Genomic DNA, 15104 nt, shown 5'->3' with positions numbered 1-15104 from the left:
ATATTGCAACAGAAGTTATTTAGCAATTACCTGACTCGTCATCTTTTTCATCAGGTATGTCTTCCTTATCATCTGCATCAAGATCAATACGTTCCTCTTTGCTGTTCCGCAAAGACCAGCACAAGCGGTAAAGCTGCCATTAAAAAAAAAAAAAAACAAAAGAGTTTACAAAGCTACAGCCTTTGTACATAGAGACAAATCAGTCTGGCCAGCATACAAACAAGCTATAGGACCACAGCACCCCAAATGTCTGTGAAGTCAACATCTAATATTATTAGTAGTCACTGAAGGTCTGTGACAGATAAATGAAGGCTATTTCCTTCGCTTTCTTACAAAGACTGTATGATGTGGATAGCTGAGATGCCAGGCAGATACCAGGCAGAGATACCAAGTAACAGTGCTTAAAACTAGTGATTTCACTGAGTTCTATGTCTCTAGGAGCAGGAGTGCAATAATACTCACATGTACATCAGGAATGGGCTTAGTCATGAAGGAGACTGCCAGGATAACGATGGCAGAAACTCCAAAAAGAATTATTGCGAAGTAAAGGTAATGAATGCCACAGATGATGAATGGGCAGTTGGAAGGTGCCACACAGCTGCCAGTTCCGTAGGCAAACTCTGCAATCATTCTGCTGAGTCCAACTAGCAGCCCAAGCATCAGGCCCCAGAAGGCACCCTGCAGACAAAGTGATAGAAGTTATCAAAATGCGTAATTTCAGGCATGGAAATGAGCTCTAAGATCTGAATAGTTGCTGGAGGAAACAGGTAGAATCATAGAATCACAGAACATCCAGAGTTGGAAGGGACCCACAAGGATCATCAAGTCCAGCTCTTAGGTCCACACAAGACCATCCAAAAATCAAACCCCATGTCTGAGAGTGTTGTTCAAAGACTTCTTGAACTCCAGTAGGCTTGGTGCCCTGACCACTTCCCTGGGAAGCTTGTTCCAGTGCCCGAACACCCTCTCAGTGTAGAACTTTTTCCTGACACCCAGCCTGACCCTCCCCTGTCCCAGCTCCATGCTGTTCCCTCCAGGTCCTGTCGCTGTCCCCAGAGAACACAGCTCAGCACCTGCCCCTCCACTCTCCTCATGAGGAAGCTTCAGGCCTCCATGAGGCCTCCCCTCGGCCTGCTCTGCTGTGGGCTGAGCAAACCAAGGGACCTCAGCTACTCCTCATACCTCTTGCCCTCTAGACCCTTCACCATCTTCATAGCCTTCCTTAAGACACTTTGATAGCTTTATGTCCTTCTTATATTGTGGCATCCAAAACTGCACACAGTACTCGAGGTGAGGCCACACCAGCACAGAGCAGAGCAGAACAATCCCTTCCCTCAACCAGCTAGCAGTGATGTGCTCAATGCACCCCAGGACACATCCCTTTTGGCTGCCAGGGCACACTGTTGACTTAGATTCAACTTGCTGTCAACCAAAGCCCCAGATCCCTTTCCATGGGGCTGCTCTCCCACCTCTCATCCCCTTATCTGTATGTATAGTCAGGGTTGTCCCATCTCAGGTGTAAAATCTGGCACTTGCTCTTGTTAAACTTCAGGCAGTTGGCAATTGCACAGCCCTCTAATTTGTAAAAATCTCTCTGCAAGGCCTTTGCACCCTTGAGGAAGTCAACAGCTTCTCCCAATTTAGTGTCAAAGTTAGTATAATTTGAATCCTGTATTCAAGTCATTTATGAAAACATTAAAGAGAACTGGCTCTAAAATGGAACCCTGTGGAACCCTGTGGTGCTAGTGACTGGCCACCAGTCTGATGTAACCCAATTTCCTACAACTGTCTGAGCCCAGCCCAACAGTCAATTGTTCACCCATGGCATTTTGTATCTGTCTAGCCCTATGCTGGACAGCCCTAACAAGGCTAGCAGTTCCAGAGACCAACTCGAGCATCTCAAGCTCAGACTTAGAGTCTCAAGAAAGTGAATTGGAAGTGAGTTAAGGCTGATCATGAGCATCTGGTTCGTTTATGCTGCATGTCCTGCAAATAACAAACACAAAGCCAGATTCATAGCTGGTAAAAGAAATAAAAGTTCCAGTAATTTCACTGAAGTTTTACATTCATTTGGCCATGGCTTTAGCCCAAAGTATAAAAGACACATATGTCTGGACACAAATTCAAATACAAGAAATTCTGTTTAAACAGATGATTTTTTTATTATTATTTATTGGAAGGGCGATTCAACATTGGAACAGATTGCCTAGATAGGCTCTGGAGATTCCATCCCCAAATATATTTGAAAACCTAACAGGACAGGACCTGAGCAACCTGCTCTTATTAATCTTGCATTGAGTCGGGGGTTGGAGTAGTTCATCTGTGCCTTCCAATTTCAACTATTCTGTGACTTTGTAAAGTCATATAACTAATGACAGTAAAACAAATTTACAAATCCCAATTTAAAAATATTCTAGTTTTAATGCCTGGTTTAAGGACAAAAAAGTTTTAATTATTCAGTGGTCAAAGTCAGAAAAAGTAAGACAAGATAGTTAATCCCATTTCTAGCTAAAAGAAGAACGATTCTCAACAAGGAATACATCATATAAAGTCCAATGCTGTAATTGCTTATCTTATGCAAGGCCCCACTTCTCAAAAGCTCTGATGCTTTTTTCCCCTATTTATCCAAATCTAAAGCGCACAGTATACACAAACCCATGAGGATTATAATAAATTCTTACTCAGGCAAAATTCCAGCTAAAGTCAATGACAGATTTCCATGAAGGGCACAAAGATTTAATCCATTTGTGAGATATAGCCATATTGGAATAGGAAATAGAGCATCCTTTAGTGTATAAACTTTTTTTTTATATATATATACACAAAAATAACACTGAACTGGTCTTGAGGAAAAACAGTGAAAAAAGGTTTCAGCCAAATTCAAAAACACAAATTAGTTTCTCTTTGTTAGCTTTCTCATGAAACTCAATCTTCTCGGAGCAAACTCAAGCAATTGGCAAATATTGATATTCCTAGAATTATAGGAAAGACACTGAATTCCTGAGTATTGAGTTTTCAGAATGTTACTGAATGTTATAATGTTCTGAATTTTCAGAATGTTAATTGCCCACTTACTGTGACCGGCCCATGGTCCTATCAAAACACATACCAGACCTCATGCCTTCTGAGTTACCTACTTAAATATGGATTAAGCACAACATTTTTCAGTTTCCTGCTCTCAGAATCAAAATCAATTCCCAGACTGAATCCTAAATGCAATTGAAAACAATGGATGGAACAAGAGCATGTTTGTTGGAAAAGTTTGTTGACAAAAGTATATAGTGTTCAAGATGAAGGTGAAAGGTGAGATGTTTGGTAAAACAGTTTGATGACCAATATCATAGAAGATTACTAGAGCAACATGCAGCGTATTTCTTTTCTAATTTGTACTTACCTGCTCATTGACCCGCTTGCAGAAGATGCCAAGCAGGAAGACAGCAGCAATGGGAGGTCCCAGATAGCTAGTAATTGACTGAATATAATCAAAGAGCTGCCCACTTTGAGCTGACTGTACCACAGGAACCCAGGCAATGCTGACGCCAATTAAAAGTAACATAAATGCCCTGTAAACATAGCCAGATATTCAATTAGCCATCTGCTTAGAAGCATCTATCAAAAACTAAAAAAACACATCAATTAATCAATAACTTAAATATCCATTTTTTTATTTCAGCCAGAAAAATCAATGAAAATGGTCAATTACCATTGAACAAACAAAAGAAATCCAAGTTGGATATTGTCTGCCAACTATCAGTCAGCATATAGCTAAACATGCAATCAAAACAGAGGAAAACACTTCTTTCCTTTGTTTGTTATGTCTGGAGATGAATCAATAGCAGATCAGCTAGAAGACTAGTTCATTGATGCCAAGTATGGTGTAAAGCCTACAAAGATATCTTAAAATAGTTCCTTTTGAATAGCAGTAGGAAGTAAGTGTTGAGAATTAGCCACTGTCAATTAAATTGGAAATAAGGTCTGGAATTTATTGTCCTACAGTATCCAAAAGTGAAGCGTACATGGGACTGCCTGGATGGCCACAGGAGGCCACTGCTGCACTGCCTGAACACTGCAAATGCAGGTTTTCACTCTGACACTTTTTTGGAGACAGTCTGTAACGCATCTAGTGTTTGCTATGTTCCCACCTTACCTTCCAGCTAACATAAGCTCTTTCTCTGATGGCCGTTTTCGAATTTTGGTGTAGATGTCCATAGTGAACAATGTACTAGCACTGTTAAAAATGGAAGTCAAGGAGCTCATAAGGGAGGCCAACATGACTGACAACATCAGACCTCGCAGACCTGAAAAATGAAAATATTCCATACATAAACTGAGACAGGCATTCAGTGAAGAACCTCAGTATGTGTCACTATCCATAGAGCTTGTCTGACCCTTTCAAGTCAATCAGCTGTGGTTATATTTATGTGCTGATGCCTGCCTGCCACTCTCTTGCAATACCAACGGAGCGACGCCTGCTGAGCTTTGTAAAAGCTATTTACAGCAGTGATAAGAGCTTTTTTTTTTTTTTTTTTTTTTTTAAGAGCAACGCTTGAGCTTTTAAAACACAGGTACTTCTTCTGTGAATGCTTTCTGATTACATGCTGAAACAAACAAACAAAAATACTAAGTAGACTTTCCCCAAGAGTTATAAATATCATTTCTCCAGTGCTCATTTGCCTGTAAGCAGATTTGTAAACCAGTTACTTGACGTAAATTTCTTTTACTGATTAAAAATCAGGGTAAACAACTTTTCCAAACAGTATGATCTAGTCAACATAGTATGAGGAAGTACTATAGCATACAGTACAACACATCGTACAACACATGTACACCGGTTATTATAATACAATGGGGAAGTATAAAGAAATCAGGGAAGTACCATGGTTTGCACAATAACATAATCTGTTTTTTCTAGTCTTATGAATCAGCTCTGGGGTTTTCTGCAGAAATTTTTCTTCCCTGTATGTATACTTAGTCCTCTATGAATTGGTGCCTTATTCTCTCATTGAGCAGGCGTTATACGGGACAATGTGCATACAGAATATCTTCTCCTCCCTCCTCAGTGAGTTTAGCAGAAGTCCTGAAGGTATTTGCCTCCAGCTCAGAAATCCTGACAGTGACAGTCTTCTATAAACCGCTGGCAAAGTATGTTACTTTTAACCTCCACAGAAAGGGAGCACAATTACCATTTCATCATCCAGTGTCAGTTGAAAGGTGATATTGTCAGAAAGTAACTATATTGCACCTACAGCCACAACTAATAAAGACTACCCCTTCCATTAATAGTAAAATTTTTTAGGAATAAATAAATAAATAAATAAATAAATAAACAAATAAATCTGAGATTTGGGCTCCGTCACCTACATTTACAGTCCAGTACCCTCACCTTTCTTAAAACAAATAGAGACAATGTCTTACCATTTGGCATAAGTTCTACTACCATTTTTGGATAAGCAATATTGGTACAGCCAACTGCAGTGCCACAGGCCTCCTCGCAGATTTCAGGAACAACACAAGCCACCACATCTGAGAAGAGGAAAACAAGCCAGGGTTAGACAAAATCATATTAACAACAGATCAACAGATTGCTTCCAAATTAGTAGTTTCTAAAATTTCTCTGTGACAAACCACTGGATTGACATGCTCTATATAATTTTTAGTTTGCTAGGAGGAAAGATGATGATTCTAAGCCCATCCTCCCTTTCCTCTATCTAAACAAAATAAATAAATAAATAAATAAAAAGCGCTGCAGGTCAAAAAACATCAGGATTAATTTGTCAGACCAGGACTGAATAACACAAAGAGAGCAACTCAAAAAACAAACAGAGGAACACAAAGAAGACATTTCCCTCTAACCTGAACATCTCTCCATTGCCCTGATGTTAAACAAACGGATGGTTACTGAAAGAGAGACTGGCACTGCCCCTAGACTGCACTCAGGACTATCCATGACAAAATATATATATATATATATATATGCATGCTGTGACTGTGACCCTCTTCTTTCTGTTGCCAGAGTACCAATCCTGGACATGCCACTCACTCAGCCAGAACAGGGCTATAGCAGATAAGTGGGGAGGGACACTGTGGAATTCCTCTGTCCTAAAATGGACAATAATAGCATTGGCAGAAGCCTTGAATCAGAGAAATGAGAAAAGCCTGTGGCTTCTCACAGGGTAGTTAGTATTTGTGCACACATGTGCCTGGACAATTTGGATGACAAAAGGTCAGTATAAAGGGATGGAGAATAGGAAATTGAGAGAGATTGGCAGAAATTTGCATTCCTGTATACACATGCATACCTGTATACAAAATTCGGCTGATCATTCCAGGCATCACTATGATAAACATGGGTAAGAGTTTCAGGTATCCACACATGATACATCCAGCCTTCACATGGGACATGTTCTTGCCAGAGAGACATCTTTGGACAATAACCTGTCAATGAGACATAGCAAGTACACATAACTCAATCAAGAATATAATTTCCATAAACACACTATGCCAAGTTCCAGACACAAGGTACTTCTTAACCTGTGTGATAGTGGAAGAGTCTGTTTACAATTCCCATCACTAGAAAAAAAAAAAAGCTACATTAAAAAGACACATTTAAAATAAGTAAAGGAAAATATAATTTATTCAGGATATATTTAAGAGTGAAGGCTCTTTCTCACAAGATGTTCTTAAAGCCGACTAAAAAGCCAAAAAAGAATGAAACAGTTAATTACATTGTCTTTTTAATTTATTTGTTTTATAAAATGTGAAAGATTATCTTTCCCACAATTTAGAAGGCAAATGGATCACTCCTTAGAGACTGGGCACATTCACATGTCATAGCTGAAGGAGCATACTTTCCTATTCTCATGTCAGTGTGATCTCCCAGGGAAACTGGATGGTAGGTCTTAGGGACAAGGAAGAAGGAGAGAAAGAGACTCCAGACTGAAAAAAAAAAGATGTATAAAGAGTATCCTCCCAAGACCATGCATGCAAAGATGGAAGCTGCAAAAATAGAAAACAAACTAGGATCATTAAATGGAGAATCATCCCAGTCCAACTGAGATCACTGAATTCATAGTGTCTTAAGAAAATGTTCACATTGCAATATCTCTTCTTGTTTTTATACATGGTCACATAGGGAGAAAAAAAAAGGAATTATATACTGTATCTGCTGGGCACTGTATAAGAAAAAATGAAAGAATACAATTCAATTTTCTTGCGTACATATGGCCCAATAGCCTCAAAATTGAGCCATTTAGTACAGAAAGAGTATAGAAAACAGAAGCTGTAAAATCACTGACTAGTCTATTCACTGACTAGAAGTAACTGCCATTTCTGTAACCTAGCTTTGAATTACAGTGGGGAAGAGAAGAAATGAACAAGACCCCTAGATCACACTAGACTGCAGAATTTTGTGTTCTGCATTTTCAAGGCATTTAGCTTCCACATTACCTGATCTGTGCACCAGTACCACAGAGCAAGGATGCTCAAACCGAAGATCAGTCCTGGCCATGGAAGATCTCCACTGACAGGATCTCGGAAGATGTGAAAGGCATCCGCCCGAGGTTTGTAGCAATTTTCATCAATCGTAATGCCTCCATAGGAGACATTGGATGGAATTGCCTCCATATACTTCTTCATAAAAGCATCATAACCTCCTACTTCTTTAAATGCTGAAAAGTAGAAAGTAAAAGTAGCTATAAAGTATATAATACTGAAATCTCAAATAGAGCTAGAGAATGTGAGGAGAAAAAATGTTGTGATATAGATGTAAAAAAACCCTAACCAGTATGTATCAACATTTTCAGAAAACAGTACACAGTGTTCTGTAAGTATTCACACAATGAAGGTGTCCCTTATTTCTACAGATTTTATACATTCCCCTGTACTTTGGAATGTAGTGGTCTCAAAAACTAAAGGGCTTGACAACATGGCTATTTTATTCCATGATAAATGGGTGTATGAACTGAAATCTGCTGGTTAAGATAATAGGGTTCCACACTGCAGGATACATTTCCATAGGCACTGTGGGATTTGCGGTTTAATTCATCTGATTTACTTACCAAATCCCATAAGAATAAAAGATCCCACAACCATGATAAACGTTTGCAAGGTATCTGTGTAAATCACAGCTGCAAGGCCACCTAACGGCAAAGACATGTCAAAACAAATAGGTTAGTCCCTGTGCAAACAACTCTGTGAAAATCCTTTTTTAATTCTTTTAAATTATTTTTTATTTTTATTTTCTCACCACCTGTCTCTTTCAAACAAAGACCACTGTAAAATACACACCCCTTTCAGGTTTTCATTTCTCCCCTCTTAACCATCTTTTCTGCTTTCTTTTTTTCTGTTTCCCCTTACTTTGTTATTTTACCAGACTGCTCTGCAAACTCACCTGTGATGGTATAAAGAGCAGTAATAGCAAGCAGGATAATAATGGCCACGTAAAGATTCAGTCCTATGGCCAGCTGTATAAATATAGCTCCAGAGAATATGTCTGCCTAAAAGATAAAAATGACAGATTAGGCAAGGCTTAAGTTCTTGATGATGGCACATTACATGTGCGTGATTAGGGTACTGAAATACACAACTAAACTACCCCCTTAGAGTACTGCACAAAAAAGTACAAAACAAAAACTGAGGCCATTCTACTGCAACTGCCAGTCCCAGTGCTGTGGTCCTTTCGGTGAAAGAACTGTAACACTTTTCTAAGAATCTCCAAATGTTTTGCAATGGCTCATTTTAGCTACATTTACCTCCTCTACTGGGTGAGTTCCCATACTGAGAAACTGTTTAATAAAGAATTACCTAAAGCTAGGATTACACTTACTGTTATGTCCAAGTTATGGACTCTGTGACATCTCCAAGCCATGGCTTGGTTCTCTTCCTTTAATGCTAATAAGTCTCTTCAATTGCCTTTATTGCTTACATATGTGTGGTACAGCTAGTTTCACTGGTTCAGGACAAATGGGAATTAAAGGCAAAAATGTTATTGCTATTTTTAAGTTCCCGCCAGAGTAATTGACATACAGTTGGCTAACAGAAGAGACCTTTAGCTCTTGGGTAAAAATGATTGTCCAGGTTTCAGAATAACACTATCTTTACTGGGATATTAATCACAAGAAGTAATTTCCTGATTTAGACATAATTTGCATCAAGGCTATTTATCTAAATTTGCAGCCAGAATAATCTACCCCAGTGCACTTCTAATATATTACTGTTAATCATCCTTTCATTAGAGTTTTGCATCTCTCTCCGAGCATCATGAACATGGACTCACATCCAATCCCACCTGAATGCCTTCTTTCCATATAGCACACCTCCCATGCGGCTCTACAAAGGAGTCATGTCCTCATTAACAGCACAAGTCCTCGGAAGGTTCAGCAAGCTCAGGAGTTACAAAACACTGCTTCAACCAAGGAACAGAAATTGTCCATGTGCAGGCTCTGTGAGACAAAGACGTGTGCGCTCTGGGATAAGGCTTGCACACACAGTTACTTCAGAACAGATGCCAGATGGCAGCTTGCTGGAATAATGGGAGATTCCACAGGCCTGGTGGTGGGAATCCCAGAGCCTGGGATCACAAAAAAAGCGACTTGGACTCGTTTTGTCCACAGCTAGGCTGAGGTAAGGCAGGGCAGATATACCAATACGTAGTTATGCAGTCTGGCTAGCTGAGAGATGCTGGAAGAAGAAACCCTCTTTGTTCCAGAGTCGGTGAAGCTATGACATGGCAGGTAACTGAAACCAAGACCGCATGGTATGACCTCACCCTCAGTTCACTTTGGAGAATGAGGAAGTAGTACAGACCTCTGCAGCAAGAGATCCTCCAGCTCAACTGCCCCGATGTGCAGAAGACAACTGAGAAGCAGCATGTGAATCATAACACTCTGATTCCAAAAACCCTGCCACTGGAGCAGATTGAGATGATTTGGTTTCTTATGTTGCAGTCTCAAGTTAGGAAACAGGATTTTTTAGATCTGATCCCCCCAGTGGCTGCTAGACTATATACTTTGTCCCTTATTTCTATAGGAATATTTTTTCCTATCTTTTTGCAACACTGATCAGCGTATGTCCTGGATAAGTCTGCTTTTTATTGTTCCTGGCTTTAGTTTACCCTATATAGCATTAAATATTAATGGTTCTAAAATGACCCCCAGAAAGAAATACACAGTTAATTATTTAGTGTCCTGAGCAATGTATCAGCTCCTCTAAATTGCTGTTACCTTCCAGCTTCACTGCTCCTCCCTCCCAATTAGATTATTTCCTTCCAATACTTCCTTGTTTCTCCATTAATACCCTTTTATAGATACTATTTAATCCTTATCTTATCTTTGATGGAGTAAATCTTTCCTTTACATTACAAGCTCTCTTTCCAAAGCCATGCACAGATCATGCAGGAACAATTGGTAGAATGCATTATAACTAAATTGGAGACTGTGTATATCACTAGTGGATCCAGCTGCAATGTTAGTGCACCCCCACACTCCACTATTCATTCTACACTCTGCAGTTCTAAGAGGAGCTTAACTTTCTTCCTGCCCTTCCCCTGCTAAATAGATGCCCTGAATTCTGATAAATCTAATTTCTGATTTCTTCAAAAGCATTCAGATCTTCATTCCCTTGTTTTGTCGCAGTTCAGTTACTCTTCATCAAGATTTTGTTTTCACTAGACCATCTTCACTGGCATAATGGCCAATATCAGCAATACTGTTGTTGAGCAAGATTCTGAAAGCTGCCAGGGGCTCTGCTCACACAGCACTGCATGCTTAGGAAGCGTGTACACGTGATGCCTGTGCAGCAGAAATCATTTGGGTTGAATGATCACATGTCCTGATCCCAAAGACTGACACCTTGCAGCATGACCTTGCCTGACAAGCGATTGATTAGCCATGACACAAGGTAAGATGCCAAAAAAAAAAAAATACACAGAAGATGCACAGGAAAAGACAGAAGCAATAATAACCTTGCACAAATGTGTAAAAAGATAATCTGATCATTACACACTGGTGGGTAGTGTGACAGAAAGAGCATGGCAGAAGTTACATGACCCAACATATTATATTATTCATTGGAAAGCATCCTGATAATAATATTACTAAGAGCATTACATAATATTATAACAAATCAAGGGAGCAGCACATGAAATAACTAGCCTGGAAACAAGATGTTGTTTTTCTAGAAGGATAAGTGGCAGTAAGTATCACTGCTAGTCAAACTGCTAGGTGTGACTGCCTGCCAAGGGCAGGGCAGAAAGCCATCCTTCTACACCAAATCTCAGTAAGCCCAGATGACGACAAGGGAGTGTTTACAAAGGCAGCAGTCGAGGAAGTAAAATGCAAATCTCCAGGCTAGATAGGGCACAGATTGTCAACACGTGGGTATGTCTGGAGATGCAACGTGTCTCTGGGAGGAGAAACTTGTGCTAGCTCCACATAGCATACATATCTCTACACAGCACAAAGAAGCAAGCTATGGTCCAGGATGGAACAGCCCTTACCTCTGTGCTCCTACACCTGGTTCATCTGGAGACAATTTAGGCCTGGTGTTGTATAGCACATTACAGAAAAACCTATTTTTACTTTCTCTGACAGTACTGAAACCTCCAAGGACTTTGACTGTTCTGCATATTCTGAATAAAACATGACAACTAAATCAGACCTAGGCAAATCCTGCCCTACCAAATATAGTGACGTAAGACAACAGTGCAAAAGATATGTTGGTATACTACAGCAATCACAGCCGTGTTTATGCATGGAATTGACACTGACAGAGTTGTTCTGGGCAGATGGGAGAAATGACGGAGACAGAGAAACCTGTGCACCAAATCTTCCACTGCATAGCACAGAGACACAATTCTGTGGCAGTTCACCACACACAGCTGGAATAACTGGGTTCATTGGAAGCGAGGATGGTAGAGTGGGGGCCAGGCATTGTGCTGCTGTATGGATCTCTTGACTATTGCTTTGCTCCCTGATAAGACAGGACCAGAAGCATAGGAGAAGGTGTTTCAGCCTGATGACCACACAGGAAGCTTATATGGAGAACCTGTCTTGCCTGAAAGTAAGGCACCCTGAATCAAACGGTGAAATTTCATGACTAGATACTTACGCATGATAGAGCCTGGAAATAAAAGCTGGTACATTCAGAACCTGCACAACACCTTAATGGGCTTATTGCAAATGTGTTGCAGAATAGGACTGTGAGTCATCAGAGTGGAAGTGTTTCTCACCTGCTAAAGCTGCCGGAACTCTGTGGCATGTGCAACATAGCTAGCGTAATCAGAAATCTCAGGTAAGCACAACAGTAAATTTAACTGATCCTTTTAAAATATACAGAAATCCAGCTCTGAGGACAGCCCCACAGTACCAGCCTGTTTAATTTATAACCTTTGCAAGGATCAGTTATCATGAAGATGTGAGAATGAGAGCAAAAGGCCAATCTTTTAGCTTAAATTGCACTATTATCATTCAGCTCCCATTCAGAGGGCAAAGAGTAATCTGCCATGGCAACTTCTGAAAAACAACAGATTGAGGTATGCCTGAACTGTGGACTTCTTCAGAGGCTTGGTAGTTTCAAGATATATGGAAAATACCAGCTCTTCACGACTTCACAACCACATACTTAATAAACATTAACTTTTCAGCACCTTAAACTTTATAGCAACCACTTACCCATTAAAAGAATCTCTTCTCTACTCTCCTTTCACCTCAGCTATTATCATTTACTTCCTTTGCATTTCCCTACTCCCTTATTTTCTAATTCCTATCATTCTCTTTTTTTCATTGCTCTTTTTTTCTTTCCCCTCAGTTATATTGCTGATGACATGTCCACCAGAGAATGCTAAAACAGGTAAATATGAAGTCTGGAGAGAAAATAAAATCTGTTTCTTGAAAACCTAAGAGTATTCTTTTCCCTCTAGAGACCAAAAGCAATGCTAATTCTCCCTAGCCTAAGGGCTAAGCATTGCCCAAAGCAATGCCAATAAGTTACTGAAACCAAATGGTTAAACAAGCAGCGGCTATTATTTCTCAGAAGATTAAAGCAGAAAAAAGGTACAAGCTGACAGGCTGTGACCTTTCCTTCTGTATGTTTCACAGATCCCTAAGACAGACTAATACAATACAAGGTTCCCTCCAGTCTGACCTGTTCTAGATTACACCTTAAAAACCTTTTAAGGTGTAATTTTTAAATTACAAAGGTGTAATTTAAAAAAAAAAAAGCCCAACAGGTATCAAGAGAAAGGCTTCTCGTAGACATTCCAGGAAGCCAAAATCTCAGACTGCAAAACAGATCTGAATACATTATCTCACTAGACAGAAGAAAGAAAACACACCATATTTTCATATTTTTACTACCGTTAATTTGACCAAGGGCTCCAAATCGGAAGCAATTGAGCCAGTTGTGTGAGTAACAATGTAAACGGGAGTTTCTCTTCTTTAGATCAATGTAGGATGAAAAAAAACGTTGTAAAAGTTTTACTTACTGAGATCTTTGTGAAAATATACACGATCAGTGAAAGGACTGATAGGTAGATCTGAATCCGTTTCCCACCAAAACGCTTCCTCAGATACTCTGGCATTGTCACCACCTGTGGGGGAGTTGGCAAGGTTTCAGATAATGGGGCACAGATGCACACAAGTTAGAGGAAGCTTTTTGCTACTCAGATACTACAAGAGTGTAAGGCAAATGGAGAGGAGCTGCAAATGAAGTTGCAATGAACAGCAGCTCTAGCAATCACAGAGGACAAGGAGAGAGTATCAAATACTTCTCATCTCAGGTCTCAGAATTGAGAACCATCACTATTTAAATACATACAGAAAACATTGTACAGTTTTAACATACTCAGATCTCTTGTACTTGTACTCAATGGCTTAGCAATACTCAAGACCTGTTCTGCAATCGCGGAGAGAGGACGATTAACAGGCTGCAAAGAAAAGCATAACATGCTGTTTTGACTTACCCCAGCTTTGACGTAGATGGGTACAAACAGCCATCCTAGAACAACCACAAATATCAGAGCCTGCAGTCAAGACAAGATCAGCCAAATTAGCCTCCGCTCTCTAGACAGCATTCCTTAATTCCATTTATCTGACCCAAGAGCAGCCAGAGACCATTGAAACCAGTCACACATGGCTACTGTGGGGCTGGATTGGGCCCTGCTCTGTCCTTTGTCTTGCATTTGAAAATCTGGGAATGAAAACCTGGCCAAGAGATTTGCCAGGTATTATGGAGCATGAATTTCATGCTAGATTTCCAAAAGCACAAAATATATTCTGTAGGGGAAAAAAAAAAAAAAAAAAGAATGATTTCTGTTGACAGCTTTGCCCTCTAATATCAAAGTGCTACTCTACTAGCAACACCAGGCTACCCTAGCCTTCCTCAGAGCAGGCTCAGGGATCCTAGTTGTTAAAATGTGACCAGCCCATAAGACTGCAGTTTCTGGGAAATATTAAGGAAGGTGAAGTCTGATACCTGAGACATATTTGCTAGCTTCATCCCAGAGCCACTAATGCAGAATACTTTCCCTCTTAGAATCAGATCTGCTGCAATGGTATGCTGTGATCAGCAAACCTAGGTACTAAGAAGAGTAGCACTTCTTTTGATATTTCATTAACTGCCTTCTGCACTGGGTTTCTGTGAGATGTCTGTGCTTTTTACAAGACAGAGTATATTACAACAATCCCACATACTGTACCACATGCATTTTGTAAAGTATTTTGAATTTCCACATCACCATTTCACATTGTCTTTTGTATTACCACGTGCATTTTGTGAACAATAAATCTAACTGTACTTTGGAATCATTTTTCTGACTTAAATGGCTGGCAAATGCTGTCCGACACAGAACTGTACAGAACTAGACAGACAAATATAGATTTGTATACTTTGAGCAAAAAAATCGCTTCAAAATCCTGCAACAAAATGGAGAGCCACACTCTGCATTTCTTCTGTCCACACAAAAGTTAGGTGTTTGTTTGTTTGTTTGTTTGTTTTAAATAATGTTATCTTTTAAGTTCTGCCCTTAGATCAAAAACATACAATAGATATGAAAGACTGGTTCTGCTCCTGCTGTCTCCCTAATATAATTTAGGAATAATTTCAGTGGA

The 15104-nt window shown here is 39.8% G+C and overlaps 1 protein-coding gene across 1 annotated transcript in view; it reads right to left on the bottom strand.

The window, feature by feature from the left end:
* SLC5A1 (solute carrier family 5 member 1) overlaps nucleotides 1–15104 on the bottom strand; it is a 29466-nt gene that overhangs the window by 2954 nt on the left and 11408 nt on the right. The window contains exons 4-14 of the mRNA XM_005026696.6: nucleotides 13958–14017; nucleotides 13481–13585; nucleotides 8390–8495; nucleotides 8058–8138; nucleotides 7447–7667; nucleotides 6300–6435; nucleotides 5416–5523; nucleotides 4148–4298; nucleotides 3395–3563; nucleotides 463–678; nucleotides 31–133 (exon numbers count right to left, since the gene is read on the bottom strand). Of these exons, the coding sequence (XP_005026753.1) occupies nucleotides 31–133; nucleotides 463–678; nucleotides 3395–3563; nucleotides 4148–4298; nucleotides 5416–5523; nucleotides 6300–6435; nucleotides 7447–7667; nucleotides 8058–8138; nucleotides 8390–8495; nucleotides 13481–13585; nucleotides 13958–14017 (1456 nt within the window). The remainder of the gene's footprint in view (nucleotides 1–30; nucleotides 134–462; nucleotides 679–3394; nucleotides 3564–4147; nucleotides 4299–5415; nucleotides 5524–6299; nucleotides 6436–7446; nucleotides 7668–8057; nucleotides 8139–8389; nucleotides 8496–13480; nucleotides 13586–13957; nucleotides 14018–15104) is intronic.

Source organism: Anas platyrhynchos, chromosome 16 (genome assembly GCF_047663525.1).
Source record: "Anas platyrhynchos isolate ZD024472 breed Pekin duck chromosome 16, IASCAAS_PekinDuck_T2T, whole genome shotgun sequence".
Classification (NCBI taxonomy): domain Eukaryota; kingdom Metazoa; phylum Chordata; class Aves; order Anseriformes; family Anatidae; genus Anas; species Anas platyrhynchos.
The sequence above is the reverse complement of the archived record's forward strand: the minus strand, read 5'-3'. Positions and strand labels throughout refer to the sequence as shown.